Genomic DNA, 25,765 nt, shown 5'->3' with positions numbered 1-25,765 from the left:
GGTTGAAAACTGCAGAATCAAAAGGATAGAGAAAAAGAAAAGAAAAAGAGGCGAGAAGAAATGGCTGTTTAGGTAAGGACAGAGTTGAGACAGCGGGATAAATGGCTGAAGGCAGAGATGAGAAGAAAAAAAAGTGTCTTAAGAAATTAAACACTCATAAGAATTCAAAGGAAGATGTCTTGATGCAGAAAAAAATAACAAAATAATAACAAAAATATCTTCGTTAAAATAAGAACAAGAATTATAAAAAAAAAAAAACTCAATGATGATGATAGATATAGTGATGGTGAAAAGGAACAACAAAGGCAGCAAGTAAAGAAAAAATCAAGAAAAGAAGAGAAACTGAAGGAAAATAAATATGAACAACAAGAACAAAAAGAAAATAGAAAAGGCATCACTGTTAGCACAAAATTCCTATCATCGATGTACTGAAGGAATGTTCGTTAGAGAGAGAGAGAGAGAGAGAGAGAGGGGGGGGGACGGGGTTAGCTGGTGTAATTAGAGGAAGGACGAAGGATAGGAAGAGAAATTGAGAGAAATTGATCATCTTTAGGGGGGGAGGTAGGGAGAAGCTTCGGAGGCGCGACAATTGCACGTTATAAACTCGGAAGAGAATGAGAACCCGTGAAGAGTAGTAAGAGGAGGAGAGAGAGAAGAGAAGGAGGTAGAAAAGAAGGAGAACACGACGCCATAAGAGAAAGAAGAGTAGGAGGTAGAAATGAAGAAGACGTCGTGAGTGAAAGAAGAGAAGGAGATAGAAGATACGGAAAAAGAGAAAGGAAAGAAGGAAAACGCGTCATTAGAGAACAGAGAAGGTCAAAAGGAAGAAGAACAAGACGCAATGAGAGAAAGAAGAATAGGAATAGAAAAGAAGAAGACGTCGTAAGTGAAAGAAGAGAAGGAGGTAGAAAATAAAAAAAAAGAAGGTAGAAAAGAAGGAAAACTTTAGAGGAACAGAGAAGGCTAGAAAGAAAGAAACAAGACGCAATGAGAGGAACAGAGAAGAATGTAAAAAAAAACAAGAAGAACAAGAATACCATGAGTGAAAGAAGAGAAGAAGGTAGAAAAAAGACCACGGTAAAGGAAAATAAGAGGTAAAAAAAGAAGGAAAATAAAGACATGAAAGAAAAAGACGAGATAGAAAAGCAAAACAAACCATAAGTGAAAGAAGAGAAGGAGCTAAAAAAAAAAAAAGACGCCAGTAGAGAAAATAAGAGATAAAAAAGAAGGAAAAAAAAAGACATGAGAGAAAAACACGAGATAGAAAAAGCAAAACAAAGAGAGACAGAGAGAGAGAGAGAGAGAGAGAGAGAGAGAGAGAGAGAGAGAGAGAGAGAGAGAGAGATGAGAGATAAGAGCGGATGAAAGAGAACTTACCACTGAAAATAAAAGGAGAGAGAAAAAGAAAACAAAATAACCAGGATGAAACGAGAAGAGGCCTAGTTAGAAAAAAAGAATTAGAAAAATATACAAGAACGTAGAGAAAATTACTTATGTGATAGAAATATTAAAAAAAAGGGGGATGAATAACAGAAGAGAGGATGAAAAATGAGGACTCGTTATAAAAAAGAGGAAAAAAGAAAAGGATGAGGAAAGAATAGAGAGGATATCACAGAAAGTAGAAGGATATGGAAAGGATGTAAATGAAGAGAAGCAAGAAGAGAAACAAAGGAAGAGGAAGAGAAGAGGAAGGAATAAGGGATGGGACTGGTTCAGGCCTGTGATAAAGTGAGCTATGGTGTTGAGATAGAGAGAGAGAGAGAGAGAGAGAGAGAGAGAGAGAGAGAGAGAGAGGTAAAGGGTATTGTCTTTTGAATACAAATTCTCTCTCTCTCTCTCTCTCTCTCTCTCTCTCTCTCTCTCTCTCTCTCTCTCTCTGAATTAACATGTGAGAATCTATCTGTGGGTCGACCTAACAAGTTTTGTCTCTCTTTCTGTCTATCTACTTATCTTTATTTATCTATTCATCCATCTATTTATTTATTTATTCATGTCCCAGACGCCAGGCATCCCCAACACACACACACACACACACACACACACACACACACACACACACACACACACACACACACACACACACACACACACTGAATCTTTTCCTTTTCTCTTCCTTTCTCTCCATGTCACGTTTACTTTTACCTTTATTGGATTTCTCACAATTTCCTCCAAGATTTGCTATTTTTATTTTATTTTATTCCGTTTTATTTTTCCTCACATTTCTTGGCTGTTTCGTGGAAGTGTCTCTTATTTAATTACGTTTCTCCTACTTTCTTGACATTTCTTTTATTTTATTCTTTTTTTTTTTTTTGGTTGGTTATGTAAGTTATATATATTTTTTTTTACCTTGGAATTGATACGGTTTATTATTGTTATTGTTATTATTGGGTGGGACTGGACTGTTTATGTTGGTGGGCGGTGTTTGATTGTTTATAATATTGTTGGTGAGTGGTAGTGCTGTTGTTGTTTTTTTTTTTTTGCTTTATTTTAGGAAATGTTAAAGTGGTGTTTAATTTTGCTGAATGATTTGCTACCTCTCGTTATTGTCTGTGTGATTCTCTGTGTGTGTGTGTGTGTGTGTGTGTGTGTGTGTGTGTGTGTGTGTGTGTGTGTGTGTTCGTGCAGTGTTGATTTGTAACTTGATTTGGACTTGGTTGATGGGTCACAGTAAGAATACTCGTGGGTTTCTTCATTATCTCACACCATTCATTCGTTTCCCCCCGTTGATAGTAATAGAACCAAAGCATAGCAGAGCACATGACTGAAGGCGGAGTGCGTTAACTGAAGCTTGCAGAGTGATATTTTGTGACAGCAGTGCAGTGAAAAATGTTAAATTACATTGAACCAAATGCAAAAACTTCATCGTAAATGTTTTGGTACCTTACTTCACGAAAATAAGAATCTCAGGAAGACATTTCAGTGGTGCTACTTTGTGCTAAATGGTGTCTTTAATCTCTTCCCTCAGTTTGTGCGGTCTTTTCTCCCATCAGTGTCAACTTCCTCAGAACTGGGACGCATTTTTATCTTGAGTTCTGGGTATGATTAGAAGATTTTATTGACATTAGAAAGGGTTTATCGAGGTCGGAAAATTAATGGCTACATGAGTTTCTGAAACTGTATAAAATCTCAAAATAGTAACAAGAACGAATATAAAAACGCATCATAGTACAGAAGGGTTAAAGGCCAGTGCTATCGCCACAAGGATACAATGACAGGATATTTGAGTGACACAGGTGTGACGGGGAGCCGCTTCACGAGACACGGAAAATCTAAACCCCGCCTGCCATTTCCTCAACGTAGAGCAGTCGACCTCCATTATTCCCGACTGTCTGCCTCTGTCTTTATCCGTCCGCGCAGTGTCTGTCTATACCTTTCTGTCTATCTACTTTTTTACTTGCCATTTGCTCGACTCTGTGTGTAAATTCGTATATGTATTATCAGAAATCGAAAAGCACCCAATAATTTCATCACTACTTTCCACATGAAACATTTCCTATAACCATTATCAGATTCCCACAGGCTTGCAGTGAAATGCAATGAAACACACACACACATGCACACACACACACACACACACACACACACACACACACACACACACACACACACACACACACACACACACACACACACACACACACACACACACACACACACACACACACACACACACACACACACAGCTGCGTCACACACTCACCTGGCGAGGCCATCAAATGGGAGGCTAATTAGGAGAGAACATAAAACCACATCGTAAAGAGAATCACCGTCACGACTCTGGCAGTGCTAGGGAGGAGAGGCGGGCGGGGCTGCGGGCGGGGGTGGGGGAGGACAGAGGGAGGAGAGGAAAGGAGAGAGGGTCGTGGGAGGAAGAGCAGGGGCAGGGCGGGGGCAGGGAAAACTAGAAAGGAGGCAATAATGTGAAAGAGGGTAATTGGGGATGTGGTTTAAGGGAAGGTGAAGTTATTGAGAGGTGATGAGGTTACCGGGATTGTTGGTGTAGCGGAGAGCAGCTGAAGATGAAGAGGAGCGCTGGGGAGGGACTTACTGATGTTTGGGTTAATGAAGAGGTTTAACGAGGAGAGGCGAAGGACTGTGGGAAGATTTAGAGGGACTGGCGGGTCATGTTGCTCCTCCCGTGTATTCTTTGAGTGGCTTGACGAGTGATAAGGTTATTCTGTGTGTGTATTTCTTTTTTTTTTCATGTAAGAAGATAAAGCTGGCAAAAAAAATGGTCCACTTATTTGTCAGTCCCCTTTCAGATCAGAAAAATTTAGCCAAAAGAAAGGGATTAATGTCTTGAAATTTCCCTTTTAATTGGTCATGTCATAGGAAGTTGGAAATATAGAAGCAGGCAGAGAGTTGCAGAGTTTACCAGTGTCGGTTGAATAAAGACATGATATTAATTTGATTTTTTGCTTGAAAAAATAATAAAGTTGTATGATAAAGCAATAAATGTCTTAGTACTTATTTGGCTAGTGTGATGTAAATTCGCTACAGACTAATTATTTTTTTATTTTGAAGTTTCAATACGTTAACACACACACACACACACACACACACACACACACACACACACACACACACACACACACACACACACACACACACACACACACACACACACACACACACACACGATGAAAATTTTCCATCTTATTATTGTTCAACGTGTTTATTTAACTTTCTCGCTTCACCTTCTCGATTCAAAGATTTCCGTGTGCCTTGCTGTGTTGGCGGTATCACATCCTTGAGCTAGCGTTGAGAGACACAGAGAGCCCAGAAACAGCCCACAAAACAGGCAATTCACAGCCAATTCTTAAGCATAGATAAGGTAAAGGAACAGAGCGGCCACGTATAAATAACTTTTTAATGCAATATTCTTTCTTTCTGTGTGTGTGTCAGAAGAACGTGAGAAATAAAAGGGAGATCATTTGAAGTCTGTCTATTTCGTCATTAATAATTTTCTGTAAGTTTTTTTTTTATTGCTCTCTAATGACACGACACTACCTTTCACTCTTCACAATTTAGCGGGACAGTGGTGAAAAGTGTCAAAGAACGAGATGAAAAAGATTAAAAAGAAGAAGAAAAGAAAAAAAAATCATCACTGCTTTGTATATTTAAAGTCCCTCTCTCTCTCTCTCTCTCTCTCTCTCTCTCTCTCTCTCTCTCTCTCTCTCTCTCTCTCTCTCTCTCTCTCTCTCTCTCTCTCTCTCTCTCTCACGGACACGACCCCGCACTCAGCAGCTGGGCGTTAATTTATCAGCTTCCCTTCAAACAAGAAATCATCCAGCAACACACGGCGACCAATTATTAATTTCCCACAAGCCTCAGTGCATTGGCGTGTAATATTCTCTCTCTCTCTCTCTCTCTCTCTCTCTCTCTCTCTCTCTCTCTCTCTCTCTCTCTCTCTCTCTCTCTCTCTCTACGCTTATTAGTATTTCAATAAAGAGCGTCCCTCGTGGTGTTCCGTGCCTGCCAAAGCGTCTCGACTCATTCATCCATCAGTGAAGTTAATTTTCTTATACATAAATTAGAGAGAGAGAGAGAGAGAGAGAGAGAGAGAGAGAGAGAGAGAGAGAGAGAGAGAGAGAGTAGGTATGCACAATTACTCTTTAACAAAACTTTTAATTGAATAATATGAAAGGGAGTTTGGAAGTTACGTTTTTTTGTGTGTAAGTGAGTGATTGAGTGTGTGAGTGAGTGAGTGAGTGTGGGAGAAAAGAAGGAGAGAAAGAAAATACTGAGAAATTGACACGGATGGCGGGAGAGAAAGCAAAGGAGGAGGGAGGAATAGGGGAATGGAGGGATGTCGAGAGGGAGGGAGGGAGTGGGGGAGAGAGGGAGTGAGAGAGAACAGGTATGGGATGAAGGAAAGACAAAGACGGAAAATGTGCAAGCATGTCGTGTAGAAAGAGGAAAGGGAAGAAGAAGAAGAAGAAGAAAAGAAAAGAAGAAGAAGAAGAAGAAGAAGAAGGTGAGTAAGACGAAAACTGAATGAAAGAAAGGGAAAAGAAGAAGAGAGAAGGAAGAGAAAAAGAAAGTTATGGAAAGAGGAGAGGAAATAAAGGAGGAAGGGCAGGAGCAATAAAGAGAGAGAGAGAGAGAGAGAGAGAGAGAGAGAGAGAGAGAGAGAGAGAGAGATAAAGAAAAGTATTAAAGAAAGAACATAATAAATCAGAAAAAGATAAACAAAAAAAGTTAAAATATGAGAAAGAAAATATGAAGAGAGACTATAAAATCACTCACAAAAAAAAATGACACTAACAATTTAAGAGGAAGAGAAGAAGAAAGAATTAAACAGAACGGGAGAATGATAAATATTAACCAACAATAATATAGAAAAAAGAAAAGAAGCGAAAAAAAAAAAACGCAAACTCTCTTCATAATTAGCAATAGTTTCCCATTTTTTATAACTTTCCGCTATTCATTGTTCATTTGTGTAACTGGATACCTGGACGTGATCATTTTCATTCTCTGCTCTTCGTTTTCTTTGTTCTTATTTTTTTGGGGTGACACTTTTCTGCAGCTAATGAGTCCGTGTTCCTCCTCCGAGATTTGCCGCGCCGCCAGCTTAATTAGAGTAAGTGTCAGAGAGAGAGAGAGAGAGAGAGAGAGAGAGAGAGAGAGAGAGAGAGAGAATAGATAGATGCAAGTAGACACACAAGCATAGGAAATCAACTTTAAGAATCTTCACTTGTGTTATAAAAGTTTCCTATACCTTTAATGAGAGAGAGAGAGAGAGAGAGAGAGAGAGAGAGAGAGAGAGAGAGAGAGAGAGAGAGAGAGAGAGAGAGAGAGAGAGAGAGAGAGAGAGAGAGAGAGAGAGAGAGAGAGAGAAATAATAACCCTCGAAACGTCATCAGTGAGATGGGAGAACCTTTTCCAATGTACCAAGGGCATTGACGGCCACAACAGCATAAAGGTCCAGACATATCCAAGAAGAAGCCGACGAAAATATAACCACGACTCTCCTCCTCCTCCTCCTCCTCCTCCTCCTCCTCCTCCTCCTCTTCCTCTTCCTCCTCCTCCTGCTCCTCCTTTGTGGCTTTTGTTTTCAGCTTTTGTTTCAAGAGTCCAGTGTTGGTCTTCCGTCTTTTGTGTGGCTTTAGAGGTGAGGTGATGGAGTGTGTGTGTGTGTGTGTGTGTGTGTGTGTGTGTGTGGTTACTGAGGGCAAAGATATGCATGTGCGTGTTTCGTTTATGTGTGTGTGCGTGCTAGTAGTGTTTGTGTGGGAGAAATGATTGTGTGTGTGTGTGTGTGTGTGTGTGTGTGTGTGTGTGTGTGTGTGTGTGGTCTGATGTTTAACCGTACGTGTATGTGTGTGTATGTGTGTATGTGTGTGTGTATTGCACGAATATTAAGTTGTAACTGGGAACGAAGGATGGAAGAATAAAGTAACGTTGCAACTCATCATGACTGACACGTCCATGATACACTGTTGACTGATACGTCCATGATACACTGTTAACTGATACGTCCATGATACACTGTTGACTGACACGTCCATGATACACTGTTGACTGACGCGTCCATGATACACTGTTGACTGATACGTCCATGATACACTGTTGACTGACGCGTCCATGATACACTGTTGACTGATACGTCCATGATACACTGTTGACTGATACGTCCATGATACACTGTTGACTGACGCGTCCATGATACACTGTTGACTGATACGTCCATGATACGCTGTTGTTTTAAATTTGAATGCAAAACGTATGGATAAAAAATTAGACGAAGTAAAGGTCAATGAAAAAGAATATGCGACTATAATCCTTCTTAAAAAAAAAAAAAATAAGCAAAATATGAAAAAAAATAAAAATGATCTCTTATAGTAATATTTAACAGTCTCGGGTTTCACACACGAAGCAAACATTTACGTAAGGAAAAATTTCACATAGTTACGCAGGCAAGAAGCGCCTTTATGTTACGGGACTTGTTTTTGGAAGCAGCATGAGCCGTGAATTCTATTATGTCTTACGATAAAGAGTTATGGGCGTAATCCCTTGTTATTATCTCTTGCATCACCCTGCGCCTCATATCTTCCGCACACAGTATAATAATTACAAATTTTCCAAGGCAATATTGTGTTGCTCTCTGGTTGTGGTCGCGGGAGAAAGTTGAATATCTTGACATGTTAGTACAGATTTCCCACCGATCCTCCTCCTCTCCTTTCGCTTCCATTTTGATGTTCCCGCTCTTCCTTCTCTCTCAGTCTCACTTGCCTTTCTTTCCCCAATTCCCTGCCTGCGCTAAACGCTTCACTCGGCCGAGGTGTGAGGCGCGCCGATGCCTCGCGTAGCCCAATAACCTGGCGGACGGAAGGAACAAGGTGTGGAAATCACTAGTGCCTGACCGTGTAATTTATGCAGCTAATGTTTACACACGGAGATAGCTTATTATCTTCAGCAGGGAGGAGGAGGAGGAGGACGGGAGGATTAGGAGGAGGAGGAGAAGGAGGACGAGGGGGCAAGGTTGGAGTGGAGGAGAAGCGGGAACATTTCTCGCAATATAAATATATTTTTCTTCCTTTCATTTCCCTGGTCAGGTGTTGCTGGGTTCACGGCCTCGCGCAGTGTTTTGGGAAGAGACCGAAGCGTTAAGGGAAGGGTCGCGGTTGGGGTCTGAGGGTGAGTTCCGCGGGTCGTATTCTTGCGCTTTTCGTAACTTCGTGAAATTAACACCATAATGAAGGAGAAGTTTTCGCTCCACCAAGGAGAAAAGTTGCCCGGGAGAGTGAAGAAGGGGATGAGTGCTTGTTGATGTGTGTTAAGTGGATAGGGGACTCCAGAGGGGGAGAGGAGAGGATGGTTGGGGTGGGAATGAGCTAAGGTGAGAGAGAGAGTATAAAAATAAAAGGTAGTGGCATGAGGTGTGGCAAAAACATCACTGAAATACGAGAATGGTAAAGAATTTTTAATGAATGGTACACGTGTTTTGTTTATCGAATGTGTGTTAGCTGAGACATTGTGATAGTACCTGAGTGTCTGAGTGTCTGAGTGTCTGGGTGTGTCATGATCAGTCCTGTGTGTATCCATGAGGACGAATTACATCAATACACAAAATTAGTTATCGGAAATAATGAAGTTAAGTTTAAAGACTAGATACAGAAAGGTGTCAGGATTTAATCGCTATACAAACTCAACAATCGATTTTTCATAAAGTTAAATCCAATACCTTAATTGCTGTGTGTGGAAAGTTGCACCGCGAGACGCATGATGTTTCCTTTTCTGACTGAGTTGTGTAAGAGGAAGGAAGAAGATTTTGCCGTCTCATCAACACTAAATAAGGAGATTGGAGAATAATGGACAAATTTCATAGTACGACAAAGACAAAGGGGAGAGGAGCTAACTATCGCTGGAAGGGGAAGGAGTGGGTGAGGCTGGGAGAGAGCAGGGAGATGCAGGGTACTCACGTCCATGGGCGCCAAACAGGGCACGAGAGGCAGGTTGTCCGTCCTAACGGTGCCGCTGAAGGGGAGGTAGCGGGTGTGGGGCGGCAGGTGGCGCGTGGCACACACCTGAATGCAGTCCTCTGCGGGCGGCGCTGTGAGACGGTTCAGTGGTGCCCCTAAAGGGTTTAAAGCTGGAGCGAGGGGGCCGAGATGAGGCGGCACCGGGGGGAAGGGCGGCGGGCCCAGGTGGTCCAAGAGGGGCCGTGACAGGTGGCTCCTCGGAGCCAGCTGAGGCAGAAGGTGCAGGAACGACGCCACTCTGGGCTGCGTTTCCACCTTGAGAGCAAACTCTGCTGGGAGGAGAACGCATGTCTCCACCAGAGGCGTACCGTCTGCCGTCACCATCTTGCACGCCGCCGGGGGCGACTCAACACTGCGCGGGGCCACTAACATCCCCCTGTGGCGCCCTCACTGTGCACCCTCATGTCTCTCCTCCGTCAGGCACAACTGTAGTGGTCCCATCTCCCAGGTGTCTCTTTTGCTTCCTTGTGCCCTTATGAACCTAAGAAAGGACACACACAAACACATGAGACACGCGGTCACACACACATACAGCAACGAGCGACCAACAGTCACGCGGCCGACACATCTCTAACAGTGTCCACATTAACGGCTCCGAGCCATGACCAACACACCACCGCCGGCCGAAAACGAGTCTACTCCTAGCACTGCGCCGCCCTAACACAGGTGTGGGCGACCAGCGCGGCGGGAGGGGAGCGGCGGAGTCGGGTGAAGCAGCTGCCTGGCTCACCTCCTTGCTCTCAGAGTGTGGCGAGACTTCCGACATGCACCGTCGTCTCCCCCTCCCCACCCCAACAATTGCACCTGTATTCTCCTCCTCTTCCTCCTCACCAACACCTCCACTTCTCCTCCATTTCCTTCTTCATTTCTTCTTCCTCTTCCTACTTCTTTTTTATCCTCCTCCTCCTCCTCCTCCTCCTCCTCCTCCTCCTCCTCCTCGTTGTTTGGTTTGCTAACCGTCACGTCCTGTCTAATCAGGTTTGGTCCCGGCCAGAGAGGCGCGACGCGGGAGGGAGTGTTTTCCTGTGACAGTCAGTCCCTCAGTACCTTGCGATTACGTTCATGCGACCCCCGCGGATTTTTATTCCGTCTCTCTCTCTCTCTCTCTCTCTCTCTCTCTCTCTCTCTCTCTCTCTCTCTCTCTCTCTCTCTCTCTCTCTCTCTCTCTCTCTCCGTCAAGTTCCTTCTTTTAGCGTCCTTTTTTTTTTTTAGTTTACAACAGCGCACACACACACACACACACACACACACACACACACACACACACACACACACACACACACACACACACACACATACCTTGCGCGTCTCATGTCACCACCTCGTTTGCACCCTGACATCCCACGACACATATTTAAATCATTTGTTCTTTCCTGCAGCACCTTTTCATTGTATGCTTTTCTTTATTTGTCTGCACACACACACACACACACACACACACACACACACACACACACACACACACACACACACACACACACACACACACACACACACACACACACACACACACTCACTTGCTTCATCTCATTGTTAATTTTCTGTGGTTAATGTATAAGTGTTTTGTAAGTAATGCAGTATTTTCTCCTGTACTAGTTCTTCTTCTTTTTTCTCTCTCAACCGCTTCTTCCTGTTTTTTTTTTTCTCTCTCTTCTTCCATTCGCTAAATCGTGATTTGTCGCATCATTTCACCACAATATTCACTTAACACACAGACACACACACACACACACACACACAGCAGTTGACACCATGATCTAACCACGAGTGTGTATAAGCCCCTCCTTCAGCGCCTCCGTCAGAAGAAAAATTCGTGAGCGTCGCGTGCTGGCTGTTGGAGCTGCTGGTGAACTAATGGCACTGCGGTTGCTGCCCCCCGAGGCTCCCCCAGGCGGTGCCACTCTCCCAAGTCCCTCCCAGGCAGGCAAAAACACTAGTCGTGACGGTCGTGATGATGGGGGAGGAGGAAGAGGAGGAAGAGGAGGAGAAAGAGGAGGTGATGTGGTATAGCGGGGCGGGGTGGGGCGAGCAGGGGCGGGGCAGAGGCATGGAGGTACTAGTGGGCCGCGGGTGGTGGTCATTATGATGGTAAAGAAGGAAGAGAGGGAAGGCGGGAAGGAAGGAGGGAAGAGGGGAGAGCAGGAGGGAGGGAGCTGGTGATTGTGGGGTGTAAGGTTGTGGGTGATTTGTGTGAGAGGATGTGGGAAGGTGTAGCCATAAGGAGTGGGGAGGTTATTAGTGAGGTGGGCGTGGTTGTGGTGGATGAGGTGGGTGTGGTGGAGCGTCAGTATGTGTGTGTGTGTGTGTGTGAGGGTACAGGGAAGAACTGGATGATGCGAGGAAAGAGGAGAGGAAGAGAGAAAGATAGAGAAAAGATGGAAAGCAGAGAAAAACTAGAGAAAAGATGGAAAAAATAAGGAAAAAAATAAGGAATGATTGAAAGAAAAAAGCAATTTCAATGTACGAGTCATAATGATGAGAGAGAGAGAGAGAGAGAGAGAGAGAGAGAGAGAGAGAGAGAGAGAGAGAGAGAGAGAGAGAGAGAGAGAGAGAGAGAGAGAGGATACCAAACAAGATCCCTCCCTTAAGATAAAAAAAAAACAGAATAATACCCGTAGTGTCGAATTATGCAAGAGAGGAGCGGATCAACTTACAAACTCAGAAAAAGAGAAGAAAAAAAGGGGCAAAGAATGATGCTTGCAAAACTGTGCAGGATATAACGCGTGGTAAGTGAGGGTCGAGGCTGAACTAAGAGGTGAGATGCAGCACTTCACCTTAATCCAGAGAGAGAGAGAGAGAGAGAGAGAGAGAGAGAGAGAGAGAGAGAGAGAGAGAGAGAGAGAGAGAGAGAGAGAGAGAGAGATGAGCAAGTTTTTTTTTCGTTTCTCTGATGAAGTAAACAATGGAGGAGGAATAGAAAAAGGAGACAAAATATGAGTGGATATACATGAGAGAGAGAGAGAGAGAGAGAGAGAGAGAGAGAGAGAGAGAGAGAGAGAGAGAGAGAGAGAGAGAGAGAGAGAGAGAGAGAGAGAGAGAGAGAGTACTTTGCCCCGTCTGAAGTGAACGTATACCTGAGTGTTTTTATAAGTGATGGTGATTCTCTGAGTTGAAGTTGAAGGATTAACTAAAGTGCATCTATTATGTTTGATTAAGACGAATGGGTGTCTCATCTCAAAGTGGCATCCGTGTGTGTGTGTGTGTGTGTGTGTGTGTGTGTGTGTGTGTGTGTGTGTGCGTTTATCTTTTACTTTATTATTATTTTTTCTAATATAACAGTAAATTAAGTTACTTCAAAATGTTGTAAGAGTAAAGATGAAATATTCCACAACCTTAAATCTTGTGTGTGTGTGTGTGTGTGTGTGTGTGTGTGTGTGTGTGTGTGTGTGTGTGTGTGTGTGTGTGTGTGTTTATCTTTTCCATCTTATTTCTTTTTTTTTCTCATTTAACAGAATTTAAGTTACCTCAAAATTTTGTAAGAATAAAGATTAAATATTCCATAATCTTAATTCTTACCTCCTTTTATTTTTTCACATAACAGTACCTTAAGTTACATCAAAATATCGTAAGAGTTAAGATGAAATATTCCATAACCACATTTTTTTTACCACTTACTTATTTCAACCATTATTTTCATCCCTTACCTATTCTACATCAACATTGTCATTAGTCTCCTTTTACCGTCCATTATCTTCGTATATAAGGGAAGCACCAAATTAATTACCTGCGTATCACCCCAATTAACCATAATAGATAGATCCCATTTTTTTTAGCAAAGTTTTTCCTCTCCTTGCATTTTCACCCCAGTATACTTTGGTACCTTAGGCCAGCGCAGTGTTATTATTGGCAAGTGCTAAAATTTTGGAGGCGGGAAATGAGGACCCGGTGATTTGGTGGGGAAGGTTAGTAAAGCATCGCGCCGGTAGGAGAATTACTATGATGGTGTTGTGTTAAGCCATAGTTAGCAGGAGTAATAGACTGTGAGAGTTTGCTAAAGTGAAGGATGGCAAGGTGCGTTAGAGAGAGAGAGAGAGAGAGAGAGAGAGAGAGAGAGAGAGAGAGAGAGAGAGAGAGAGAGAGAGAGAGAGAGAGAGAGAGAGAGTCTGGAAGGTAGTGTTTGTGAGGAAAGGAAGGATGGAATTCAGGAAAAAAAATAAATAAGTAAATAGAGAGAGAGAGAGAGAGAGAGAGAGAGAGAGAGAGAGAGAGAGAGAGAGAGAGAGAGAGAGAGAGAGAGAGAGAGAGAGAGAGAGAAGGAAACTGGAAATACGAGATAACAAATGATAAAAAAGGAGAAATAAAAGCAAACACACTCTTAAAATAAAAATAAAAAGGTTAAAACAAGCAAGAAATAAAATTTTAAGATCATTTTCACATTATTCCTTTTCCCTCACCATTTCATTAACCAGATATCAATTACAAAATACAAAGATTAATTCCCACAATGCACTATACTGTATGGTAATAGTACACGGTAACACTAGTGATAGAAATGGCTTAGTACATGCAACACAACCCTCCCTAACAGTAAGGAAAGTGGAAAGCAGGGAATATTATCTCCTCACCCATAAACCAGATATCAAGTGCAAAGTGCCAGGAATGATTACCACAATGCACTATACTGTATGGTGATTGGCACACGGTAAGACTAGTGATAGAAGCAGCTTAGCACATGCAACACAACCCTCCCTAACACTAAGGAAAGTGGAAAGCAGGGAATATTAGTGCAAAAAAAAAAAAAATAATAGTTTCTGATGAAATATGAAAGTGAAGAGATGAACAGCTTACTTAGTACATGCAACACAACCCTCCGTAACAGTAAGGAAAGCGGAATAAAAAGACATATTAGTGCAAAAAAATAATAGTTTCTGATAAAATATGAAAGTGAAGAAATGAACGAAAAAAAATATATATGAAAGTGATGAGAGAAAGGAGAAAATAGGAAGATTAGCAGTACTTTCCCTGATGTTTATGATGATATAGGTAATGTGCATAATTGATCGCTTTTTTCCTCCCTAATATGAGTAAGTAATGATAGAGCTGCGGACAGTGATGAGGGCTCGCGGGATGGTGATGCGTGGTGATGCTGGTGATGATACAATGATGAGGTGACGGAGAGGTGACGTGTGGGCTCCCTGAGTATGGAAGAGAGAGAGAGAGAGAGAGAGAGAGAGAGAGAGAGAGAGAGAGAGAGAGAGAGAGAGAGAGTGTGTTTAGATAAAATATGGTTAAATTAAGATCAAATAAAATTATGTTATTGAATAAAAGATTAAATAGAAAATAGGATAACAAAGAATAATAAAAAACATATAAAAAAGCGAAAAGGAAATAGAGAAAATGAAAAAAAAGGAAACTGAAAAGGAGAGAAAAGATGAGAGAGAGAGAGAGAGAGAGAGAGAGAGAGAGAGAGAGAGAGAGAGAGAGAGAGAGAGAGAGAGAGAGAGACTGACTGGCTGACTGATTGACTGACAGACTGCAATCACTTTGGCGCCTTAAGAGTGATGACTGTGGGCTAAGGAGACATAATGTAGGCGAGGCGAGGCACTGATGAGCCTCTAATTCTCATCATTAGCCTTGTAAAGATGAATAATGAACCGCGTGATGGATCGCTTGCCTTCTCTCTCCCTCTTACTCTCTTCATGTAGATTTGATCCATGTATGACGTGAGGGATGTGTGTGTCTGTGTGTGTGTGTGTGTGTGTGTGTGTGTGTGTGTGTGTGTGTGTGTGTGTGTGTGTGTGTGTGTGACGACGTTATGAATTTGCAGGTGATCTTTATTAATGAGAGCAATTTGTATATGAGAGAGAGAGAGAGAGAGAGAGAGAGAGAGAGAGAGAGAGAGAGAGAGAGAGAGAGAGCTGACACAAACTTAAAGACTAAAACAAGATGGCAAACACGAATCACTGAGTAAGGAGGAGGTCAGTGATGGCGTTGTAGTCAATTACCTTTACATTCCTGAGGTCAGCGTCACAAAGACATTCGCGTGGGTGTCACAGAAGCTGCATGAGAGACCAACCATCTTTACCTACGCTATGCCCGCTACCCTCACTCATATGCAAGGCCTTTACCGAGGACAGAACGCACTGGGGGCCACTCACCTTGCCAATCACACACACACACACACACACACACACACACACACACACACACACACACACACAGACACTCGCATACTCACTCAGTTGACGCACGAAACACACGAGGTCTAAAGTACATCGGCAGGAAGTACAAAGTAAGGGCGGGGTGTTCCTGGCAATAATAACACACGTGGCCTGTCCTTTGGTCCGGGCAGAGGCACCTCCACCTCCTCACACCGTGTTCTCACTAGACCGAATCGGTTCCCGCGGGCGAAATGGTCACCGCTGGTACGTCCAGCAGGTCTTGCCCGCAGGCCACCACCCGACCCAGTATAACCACTACACTAAACTCGGCCGTTTTTTCCTCCTTTCCTCCTTTCCTCCTTCTCCTTCTTCCTTTCTAATCTTTGGCCACACCACCGTTCACACCCCGCGGCCAAATCTTTCAATTTCTTCCCTGCGATCCTTTCTGTGGTTCAGTTGTCCATGATCCGCGGGTGAGTGAGTGCTTTCCGGCACCCTCCCCTCTCCCTCTCCCTCTCCCTGCCTCTCCCTGGTCAGCGCCGTCACTCGCTGGCGCTCACAAGGCACTAATGTCCAGGACGGCGCTCACTTTCTGCTCACGGGGTCACTGCTCACATCACACCGCCAGGCGCCACCACCTTGTCTGTCATGCAGGTGGAGCGGTCCCACGCAACGCCTGCAGTGCACACCTGTGGTCAGCTGGTTCACGCTACTGAGGATGCCGGAGCTGACATCTTCTCCGCCAGCATCTCATCTCGTCACCTCCGGGCCAGAAGGGGTTAGGAGATGTGCCTTTCCTCCGACCGCGACGAAGGTGCTGCCTGCGTCGTCAGGGGAACACTGGGGGAGGGTGGCCGCATGCAGATGATTTTGTATGCCCCGTGGAAATCCTGCAGTGTGACAGAGGTGCCGTCCGTGCATCGATATGAACCGTAATCGTGGCCACGTATATTACCTATAAATTCAAGCAAGGATCGTGCCCGTCTTGTGCGAAGGCCTCCAGTACCTGGTGGCTGCGATGGCCCCGCCCACCGACCAATCAGCACTGAGGGGGCGGAACCTCGGGCGGTGACGTCACATAGTCAAATGCTCCCAAGGTGTCACGAACCATCTCCGGATTTCTCGTTCGTCTGGATTTTGTTTCAAGTTTAGCACCTTTTTATAACAGGAAATGTTGCAGGTGAGGCTGCGCTGCGCTACCCGTGGCGCCATGGACGTGGGTGATTGGTAACGCGTCTGTGAGTCGGTGAATGGCCAGTACTCCGCTGAGATCAGGTTTATTCCCAAGCCTTATTTGTCTCCGCGCTGGTTCTCATGTCTCCATACTTGGTGAGGGCGTTCACTCGCGCCTCACACCAACGATCGTCGCCCTTCGAGACCTACCAGATTCAAGGGTCCTCGTGTAGGGCTCCTGGCGGCCCTTCCGCAGACACTGAAGGGAGCGCAAGAAGGCAGGACGCGGGGAGCAGGTGTCAAGGAGGAGGGGGAGGTGAGGGTCGGGTCGTCGAACCGGTGGGGCTTCCGTGGGGTGCGCGGAGTCTCGCCGGGGGTGCAACGAAGGTCTTTGAGGCACATTAGTGTGATCTTTCTTGTCCTCTGACGAAGAGTATCCCAGCTCCTATCGCGTTGCTCTGTTGTCAATAGTAAAGTTTTATTTTAGGTAATCATTGTTTCCTGGTATATTATTCTGAAGGGTATCGGTATTTCAGTCACACGGTGCAGTCCTCATCGACATGCACGTCTTGGCGGTACGTCCTTCTCCCTCTCAATTTATCACATGGCAAGTGACACCTTCGCACACTCGTCACACGCCTATGTTTTGTGCCTCCACTGCCTCATACGAATAACTGAGGATTTTTTTTTCATCAATTTTCTTTACATTTATTTTTTTTTTTACTTAGCTGCAAAACCGTATATAATATTTACATCTATTTTTCCTACATTTTTTCCATCAAATTTTCAAAAGAAGACAGAAAATAAGAAAATGAAAACTAATAATAAACTTTTAATGAATTTTGAAGTGATCCTCCAGACTTGAGTGGAAATGACACAGATAGGCTTCTGATTTTTTTTCTTCTAACATTTCCTATGAGTTTGTGTCCAGTTGCTCCATGGCAGGAAAAGGTGGCATCAGCAGAGACAGAGTTGGAACGCTTGTGTGGCTGCAGGGACGAAGAAAGGCGCAGGTTCACGATGCTATTTGTTATTCTTTCTGGTGTCTGTGTGGACTGGTGGTGATGAGTGAAAGACGCTGATGACGGTAGGTGGTGATTTCTTTTGTGCTTCTCGAAGTGACAAAAGAAATGAGGCCTTCAAACATCATGTTATGTTATGCGTCTTTTGTCTTTCTCTTTGCCTGGCTGGTGTACACGCCACGCGTCAGTAATCCTGCATAGAAGCAAGTCATACATATCTAGCCGTGTGGTCTGGGCCGCTGAAGGGCAGGGAGCAGCAGAACATTGCTATTCCAACACTCCAGAGTGGTAACCCTGCAGTGTTCTCAACTCGCCACACGTGTGCGTCTCTACACTCATTTCTCATGTCCTTCAGCTGTCCGACTTTGTGATGCTGGAAGGCGCCAACCGCTGATAATTGGTAGACACACTCAGCGTGCTTAGATCTCCCTATAGTCATGGGAAGCAGTGTAGCTGTTCCATGCCGCGTATGTGTGCGGCCCTGAACGTTTGGGTGTGGCCGTGGGTGTCAAACGGCTCTTGTCTCCAAGCAGTTGATCTCGTTATTGATGAATTCTAGTGGCGTGCTGGCTGCCTTCAGGTCCTCTTAAGTACTACAGGTCTTGCGTCAGGTCTGTGTGAAACTGATAAAAAATGCATCCATCTGTTGTGTTGTTCGTTGTACAGGGACAGCGTGATTGCTCATCCCAGCAGGGTCTTATTCTTATTATTTTCTTTTCTTTTGGTTTGATCAAATATTTTAATCATCAGTTTATGTTTTACTTAACAACGAGCAGGGAATGCTCAGGACAACTGTATGGTGCTTGTCTCTCCGTCCTTCGGGTGATCGGGGAGTGAGGGTGTCGGCACCGCTGATCTTCTGCTAGCTTCAACACTCCTCAAAATTCGAAGACAGACAACAAGGAAATAATTTGGCGTCACTCTGCGTGGCGCTACCGGAGACACCTGGAGCGGAGTGAAAGTGACGATGATGGTGCAAGCCACACCTGGCCGTCCCCTGCGTCACACAGGACTTGTCTCCCGGCAAACAAAGACCATGCTACAGAACAGAAGGTTCCGTAACCATTTACCTCAACCGTCACGGATGACAAGAAGAAAACCGACGCGTCACACCAAGGTGAAATTGGTCCGATATTTGAGCCAGATTGATTAGTGTTTTGTGTTTGCTTTTCTATAAAATTAGACTTTAATTGCTCTTTTTTTTCTGAGACGCTTCACAAACAAGAACACAACAGACCATGAAGAGTGACGCGGGACAAATGTGGCTGGGAAGTACTCTGAGGGAAGCTTACACACAAGTAAACTATTTCCTTTCCTCTTTCACAACAACTAGCCACTTCTGGACACTACTGTCCGCCCCTCCCTCTTCCCTCTCCTGCCTCCCTCTCGTACCCTCCCTATGTTTGCCCTCCTTTTCTCCCTCCCTTTCCTCCCGTCTACCTCCCTAACCCCCCTCTCTGACCCCAGCATCTTGTACACTGACTAATGGCATCTCTCTGGCAGATGATTCCTTTTCCTCATCATGACATTCCTTTAACATCACGTCTTAATTCCCTTTGTTCATCTTTCCCTATGCCTCAATGCACATCTTATTCGTTCCTCATATCTCTTACTTAGCCATCGTTACTCCCCTTCTTTGTTCAAAATTAAGCGTATTTGTACTCTGAAGAAGCTGACGGAGATTTGAGTAATGGAGTTGTGAGGCGGGAGTGAGGATGAGGCGAGGGAGTGAAGGAGAGCAAGGAGAGGGTGGGAGGGAGGGAGGGAGGAATGTGGGACAGGATGGCAAGATGGGGAAGGTCGGGGGAATGAAGCACAGGTGTGGGGAAGAGAGAAGGGCGTGGTATTTACCTGGGGAGGGCTCAAGGTCGTTTCCCACACACACACACACACACACACACACACACACACACACACACACACACACACACACACACACACACACACACACACACACACACACACAGTTAATTAGCGAAGAGAGAGCACATAAAAAATAGTAAAGAGGAAAAATGAATAGAAAAACCTAATGAATATAAAACAGAAAGAGTTGTTTTTTATTATCTTACTCAAAATTAAGGAAGAGAAGAACTGGAAGGAATAGGAAAGGAAAGGGTGATTACGAAGACGAGATTCTGTCATTACCCAACTTGACCATCTCACCGCCGGCTTCTCGTGAGGAGGTGAGGCAGCGGGAAGACCTGTTTGTGCTTAGACGTAGTAGTATATAACAGTAGTAGTAGTAGTGGTAGTGGTAGTAGTATTAGTAGTAGTAGAAGTGTTGTTATAGTAGTTGTAGTAGTGGTAGTAGTAGTAATAGTAGTTGTTGTAGTAGTAGTAGTAATTGAAGTAGTAGTAGTAGTAATAGTAGTAGTAATAGTGGTGGTGGTGGTGGTGGTGGTGGTTGTGGTGCTCCTAATGAAAGATTGTGAACTATACAACTATACTCGATAGCAAAGATACTGAGAGAGAGAGAGAGAGAGAGAGAGAGAGAGAGAGAGAGAGAGAGAGAGAGATAATCAAAATGCAATCGAATCAAGCCTCTTTCAGATAGTATGCTGGGTAAAAATTGTTGTCTTCGTCTTTTCATTTGTCTTCTGGTAAAGATTTCAACTGTTTTTACTGTTGTTGTGATTTCTTACATGTCTCAGTGAAAGGGTGATAAAAAGTCAGCAATAGTATGAAATAAGTGATATGAATTTTCAACGTAAGAATTAGCCATTCCTCCCATGGTGTCCCGGGCGCTGGAGGAACACATACGTGGGAGGACACATAATTTGGCTGAGGCACGGTGACAGCTGCCTCCTGACACATATTCGCCACGTCTTGCATCATTCATTTGCCTCGTGGCCATTTGATTCCTGGGTTGTGAAGCATGAGGTGACATACACTGACTATTGACGAAGGTTTATTTTTGTATAGCAAGAATTGTGAGGCGGGTTAATGCTAATCTGAATCGTCACCTTGTTTGGTCATTTTCTTGTATGATTTGTTGCATCGTAATGAGTGTTTCGAAATACCATGCGGATGATCAGTTGGGTTTTTATAAGTGTTTTGTCCTTTGAGGGTGCATGACTCTACTTCAACTATCACTGAAGGCCTTGGAAACCTCAACAACTTCCGCTAGAAAATATGAAATGAGTCGAATTAACATCTTCAGTACTGGGACATATTTTTACCATGATATTTGGGTGCGACTAGACGACTTTATTTACATTAGGAATAGTGTATGGAGGTCAGAAGATTGACGGCCAGAGTCTTCACTATTTTCACTATTTTAATTCCCACGAAAGTTTCTGAAGCTGTATAAAATTACCGAATAGTAAGCAGAATGAATGTGAAAATGCGTCACAGTACTGAAGGGGTTAAGACGGTGAAGAGTTTGAGAATCTGATCACTCACTAAGATTTTGCAGTGTGATGTTGAGCCATGTCCAGGATGCTTTTATTTGGAGACGATCTTCACGTTTTTATAACACATTGTTAGCTTAACCCCTTCAATACTGGGACACATTTTTACGTTGAGATTTGTATACGATTAGACCACTTTGTTGAAATTAGGAAGGGTCTATAGAAATTAGAAGATGAATGGTCACAGTGTTCACTATTTCTATTCTCCACATGAGTTTCTGAATCTATAAAATCACCAAATAGTAAGCAGAATGAATATGAAAAAGCGTCATAGTACTGAAGGTATTAATGTAATTACTATTGTTTTATAACTAGAAGAGATCAAGACCACAATTCCATCATTATTAAAATTTCAAGGCATATTCTTCACTAAAACGCTCAAATGTCAAAATTAATCATCGCAGACCATGACACGTGGCCCGAGTGAGCGTATTGATGCCCTCAGCATAAATAAAGGTGGCAACATAGATTCTCCCTTCTGCCTTCCAAGCTTATTATTATTAAGTCGACTATAAATACTGAGATACATTTTCACCATAAGATTTGTGTACGATTAGAACATTTTATTGTCATTAGGAAGGGTCTATGGAGGTCAGAAGATTAATGGCCAGAGTCTTCACTATTTTAATCCCACACATGAGTTTCTGAAACTGTATAAAATCACCAAACAGTAACCAGAATGAATATGGAAACACATCGTAGTAATGAAAAGCTTAATGTAGAGGAAAATTATAACACTCCTGCTTCACGCCATGATTTATTTCAACATGATCGTTTAAGTTCCTTCTCCCTTGATTATGATACATTGCAGTGTAGATGAAAGACATTTTTGTTCGTGAGATACATGTTTATTTATCCCTTTCTTTTGGCTGATTCTATCGGACCTTTATAGGCCTGGGAACTAATTGGGCCGTTTTTTTTATTTATTTATTTATTTATTTGTTTTTGGGTTGCGCTTGGCCAGCTACCCCTCTTACATAATGAAAGGGAGTAATAGGATTTTTTTTCTTAAAATTATCAAATCAAAAGTTTATTTTATTTTACTTTACGAAATGGTTTATGAGCTTCTAGTGATGAATCAGACACACTTGAGTTTCTTCAATGATAACACTGTATTGCTTCCATCACTGAAATCCTATTCAGTAATGTGGAAAACTTTTGCAGACTAATTGTCTTTAACCAGGCATTAAAACAAACTTGTATTTCACTAACTACAGGACTTAAGTGAATGCCTCAGGTCATTTCTGAAGCTAAAACATGGGATTTCTCTTTAAGGTATGAGTTTAACTACTATTAAAGGATAAAAAAAAGAATGTACCCTAGTGGAGAAAATAACCTTAATGTTCTGAGAGATGATGGCATGAGAAGGAAAGAAAAGCAGCCCGTGTGGTCCCTTCCTTCCTTGTCTCTCCTCCCTTCCCTCCCTTCCCTCACCGTGGACTCTGGCTCGCGGGAAGTGGCGGGGCGAAGGGAATGTACACAGGGCAACGCTTGGTCGGTTTTTAGCGGAATCCGACTAATTGCAGACAGGATACACCGCTCTCATTAGCGCTAAGAAGCCCTCCCTTCCCCGTGCAGTGATGGAAGAGGAGGAGACGTGGCAGGCCAACTAGAGCCGTGGATTGGAAGAAAAAAATGGGAAAAGAAACAGCCAAACACAACAATTATTATGTTAAGATTTTTATAATTTGTGTATTTCCTATATAATTTCTGCATAGTTGTTGCTTTGCTGTCTGATTAACCTCCTCAGTGCCATGGTGCATTTCCATATTCACTTTACTAACTATTTGGTGATTTCATACAGCTTCAGAAACTTATGTGGGGTATTAAAGTAGTGAAGAATCAGGCCATCAATCTTCTGACCATCATAGACCCTTGCTAATTTAAAGAAAAATCGTCTAATTGTACACAAAACTCGTCTCAGTACTGAGGGATTAACTAACTGGTAATTGATAATATGTGATTGACTGAGAAGTTTAGATGTATTTTGTCCTTTGAAGGTAAACTAACAAACTGAGGATTAGTTATATTTGTGCATCATTGGCGTTCTTCTAAGCCTCTGCGTTCATTTGATTCACACAGGAGTGGTTTCTGATTCACTTTTTAACTGATGATATTTTTAAAAAGTAAAAGAAAAAACAAATAAGGAAAAAGATAGACCTACATCTCTTTCTCTTGTTTTTTCTCTTTTCCATTTTCTATCTTTTTCCCCTTTCTTTTCTCATTTTTCTTCTATTTCTCTATTTTTTTCCAATGCTTTTTTTCCCATCTCCATCTCTTCTTCCCTTATTGTTTCTCCTCCAGTCTCTGCTTCTTCATCCATCCCTTACACTGTACTCTATGTAACTGTCTCAGCCGTTCTTCTGACCCGCGCACCGCCAACCAGCCAGCCAGTAGGTTAGTCCGCCAGGCAGTGGAGGCGTGCGTTGAGGAGAGCAGCGTGACGTGGGATACATCATTGGGCGGCACAACCTGGACACGGCGCCTCGTCTCGTGCTGGGAATGAGTTACGCGGCTCTGGCTTCCTCGTCAGTGTTTGCTCGAGGCTTCCAGTTTACTTGTTACAGTTTAAATGCTTTGGTTTCCACGTGTCAAATTAATCATCCACGAGATTCCAGTGAAACAAAAAAAAATCACATGAAAAAGCTATGAAAAATATCAGTTTAGCGGTTTGATTCATCTCTTCAGAATTGGGAAGCATTTTTATCTTGAGTTTTGGGTTAATAAGTCGATTTTATTGACATTATGAAAAAGTCTATGGAGGTCAGAAGATTAATGGCCAGAACCTACACTATTCTAATTCTCACATAAGTTTCTGGAGCTGAATAAAATCACCAAATAGTAACCAAAATAAATATGAAAACGCGTCATGGCACTGAAGAGGTTAAATGGAAGACTAAATTTTAAACTGGAAAGGAGGTAATTAGTGCCTGGCGCAGCGATTGATTGGTTCAGTTCAGTCTCTCTAATCTCCAGAAAGTGTTCGTGACTTGTGGATTCGTGACTGAGGCGCGGGAGGAAATTGGCAAGCAGTTCTCCGCAGCATGACGTCTGTGGAGCGATTTTTGCTTTCTAATTCGTCTGCTGCTGTGTTTCTCCTATCAATGACGCTCTTTTTCTATTGCCTTCCTTTGGGTCATTTGAGTGGTTTCTGATTCATTTTTTTAATTGATGATATACTAAAAAGTGAAAGAAGAGACATAAGGAAATAAAAAATAGGCATACATCTTTTTCTTGGTTTTTCTTTTCTTTGTTTTTGTTTTATTATCTCTTCCCTACTTTCTATTCTCATTTTTCTTCTTTTTATCCATTTTCTTCTAATTCTAACTCCCCTTTTTCCATCTCTATCTCTTCTTTCCTTATTTTTTCCTCTCCCATCTTTGCTCCATTGTCTATCCCTTATCCCTTCTCTCTTTTCTATCATGTGTCTCTTCTATTCCTTCATCTCCTCTTTCTCTTCATTCTTATCCCATCGTTTCCAAATCCCACCACCACCACACTACTTTTTTCATCTTCTACTGCCTCATCCTTTCTTTATTTTTTTAACCTTATATTTCATTTCACATTCTCTAAGTCTATTTCTTTCCCATTATGACCCTTTCCATTTTCTTCTCTTCCAGTAAAGAGATAGGGAAAAATGGCTGTCACGTATAGCGATGAATGAATGGAATAGAACTCAATAATCAGGTGGTTAGTGCTGAGTCATTAGGAAGCTTTAAAAGAAGGTTAGCCAGATTTATGGATGAGGATGAGAAGTGGATATAGAAAGGTATGTTTCTTAAAGGGACCAGATAGTAACAGGTTCTATTATTTATTTTTTTTATTTTTTTTTATTTTTGCGGGGGGGGAGTGTTCTCTTATGTGTCTAGTACTGCACCTTTATTTCCCTTATCCTTTTCTTTGTTTCTATGGTAGTTTAATGTCTCCTCCTCACCGCCCTATGCCTTCTTCGTTCGTATGGTAGTTCTCTGTCTCCCCCAACACACCTCTTTCCCGTCACTTCTTTCCTTAGTGTTTCATTCAGTCTTCTCTCTCGTGGTTGTCCTCCTCTCAGAACATCGCCTCTTTAAAACTCTTTCCGTGAGTACCAGCGTCGTAAACAGGAGTAAAGGAGACCCTGGTATGGATGAGTGCACACACACACACACACACACACACACACACACACACACACACACACACACACACACACACACACACACACACAATCCCTAGAGTCAGCCAGGCTTGCAGCAGATGAAAAATTAAAGTAACTATGATTCTTACATTTGTGTGTGTGTGTGTGTGTGTGTGTGTGTGTGTGTGTGTGTGATTTAACGCACACATCACCACTTTATCGTCTTTAACAAGCAGGAGAGTGAATATAACAGAAAACCAAGCTAATAAAAGACGATGGGCAAGAGAGAGAGAGAGAGAGAGAGAGAGAGAGAGAGAGAGAGAGAGAAGCGAAGAGGATGAAGAGCAGAAGGACAATCATGAAAGAGGAGGCACGGAACAAGGATCCTGGCCATTAATATTCCAGTGGCATTCAGCGGTGGTCCCCGAGGCGTGGCCAAGGGCGGCGGATGTTCGGG

The 25,765-nt window shown here is 43.0% G+C and overlaps 1 protein-coding gene across 6 annotated transcripts in view; it reads right to left on the bottom strand.

The window, feature by feature from the left end:
* LOC123516925 (zinc finger protein 358-like) overlaps window positions 1-16,512 on the bottom strand; it is a 31,410-nt gene extending 14,898 nt beyond the window's left edge. The window contains exons 1-2 of one of the 6 annotated variants that reach the window (XM_045276696.1): window positions 16,176-16,512; window positions 9,426-9,966 (exon numbers count right to left, since the gene is read on the bottom strand). In XM_045276696.1, coding sequence (XP_045132631.1) covers window positions 9,426-9,857 — 432 coding nt within the window. In that variant the 5' untranslated portion in view covers window positions 9,858-9,966; window positions 16,176-16,512. Of the gene's footprint in view, window positions 1-9,425; window positions 9,967-15,430; window positions 15,634-15,663; window positions 16,107-16,175 lie in introns of those variants that run through there. The other 5 variants (XM_045276698.1, XM_045276695.1, XM_045276701.1 and 2 more) reach the window with 5 other exon arrangements.
* Between the last annotated feature and the right edge of the window lie 9,253 nt (window positions 16,513-25,765).

This window comes from Portunus trituberculatus, chromosome 41 (assembly GCF_017591435.1).
Source record: "Portunus trituberculatus isolate SZX2019 chromosome 41, ASM1759143v1, whole genome shotgun sequence".
In the NCBI taxonomy this organism is placed as follows: Eukaryota; Metazoa; Arthropoda; class Malacostraca; order Decapoda; family Portunidae; genus Portunus; species Portunus trituberculatus.
Note: the sequence above shows the minus strand (reverse complement) of the source record. Positions and strands in the feature narration are given on the sequence as shown.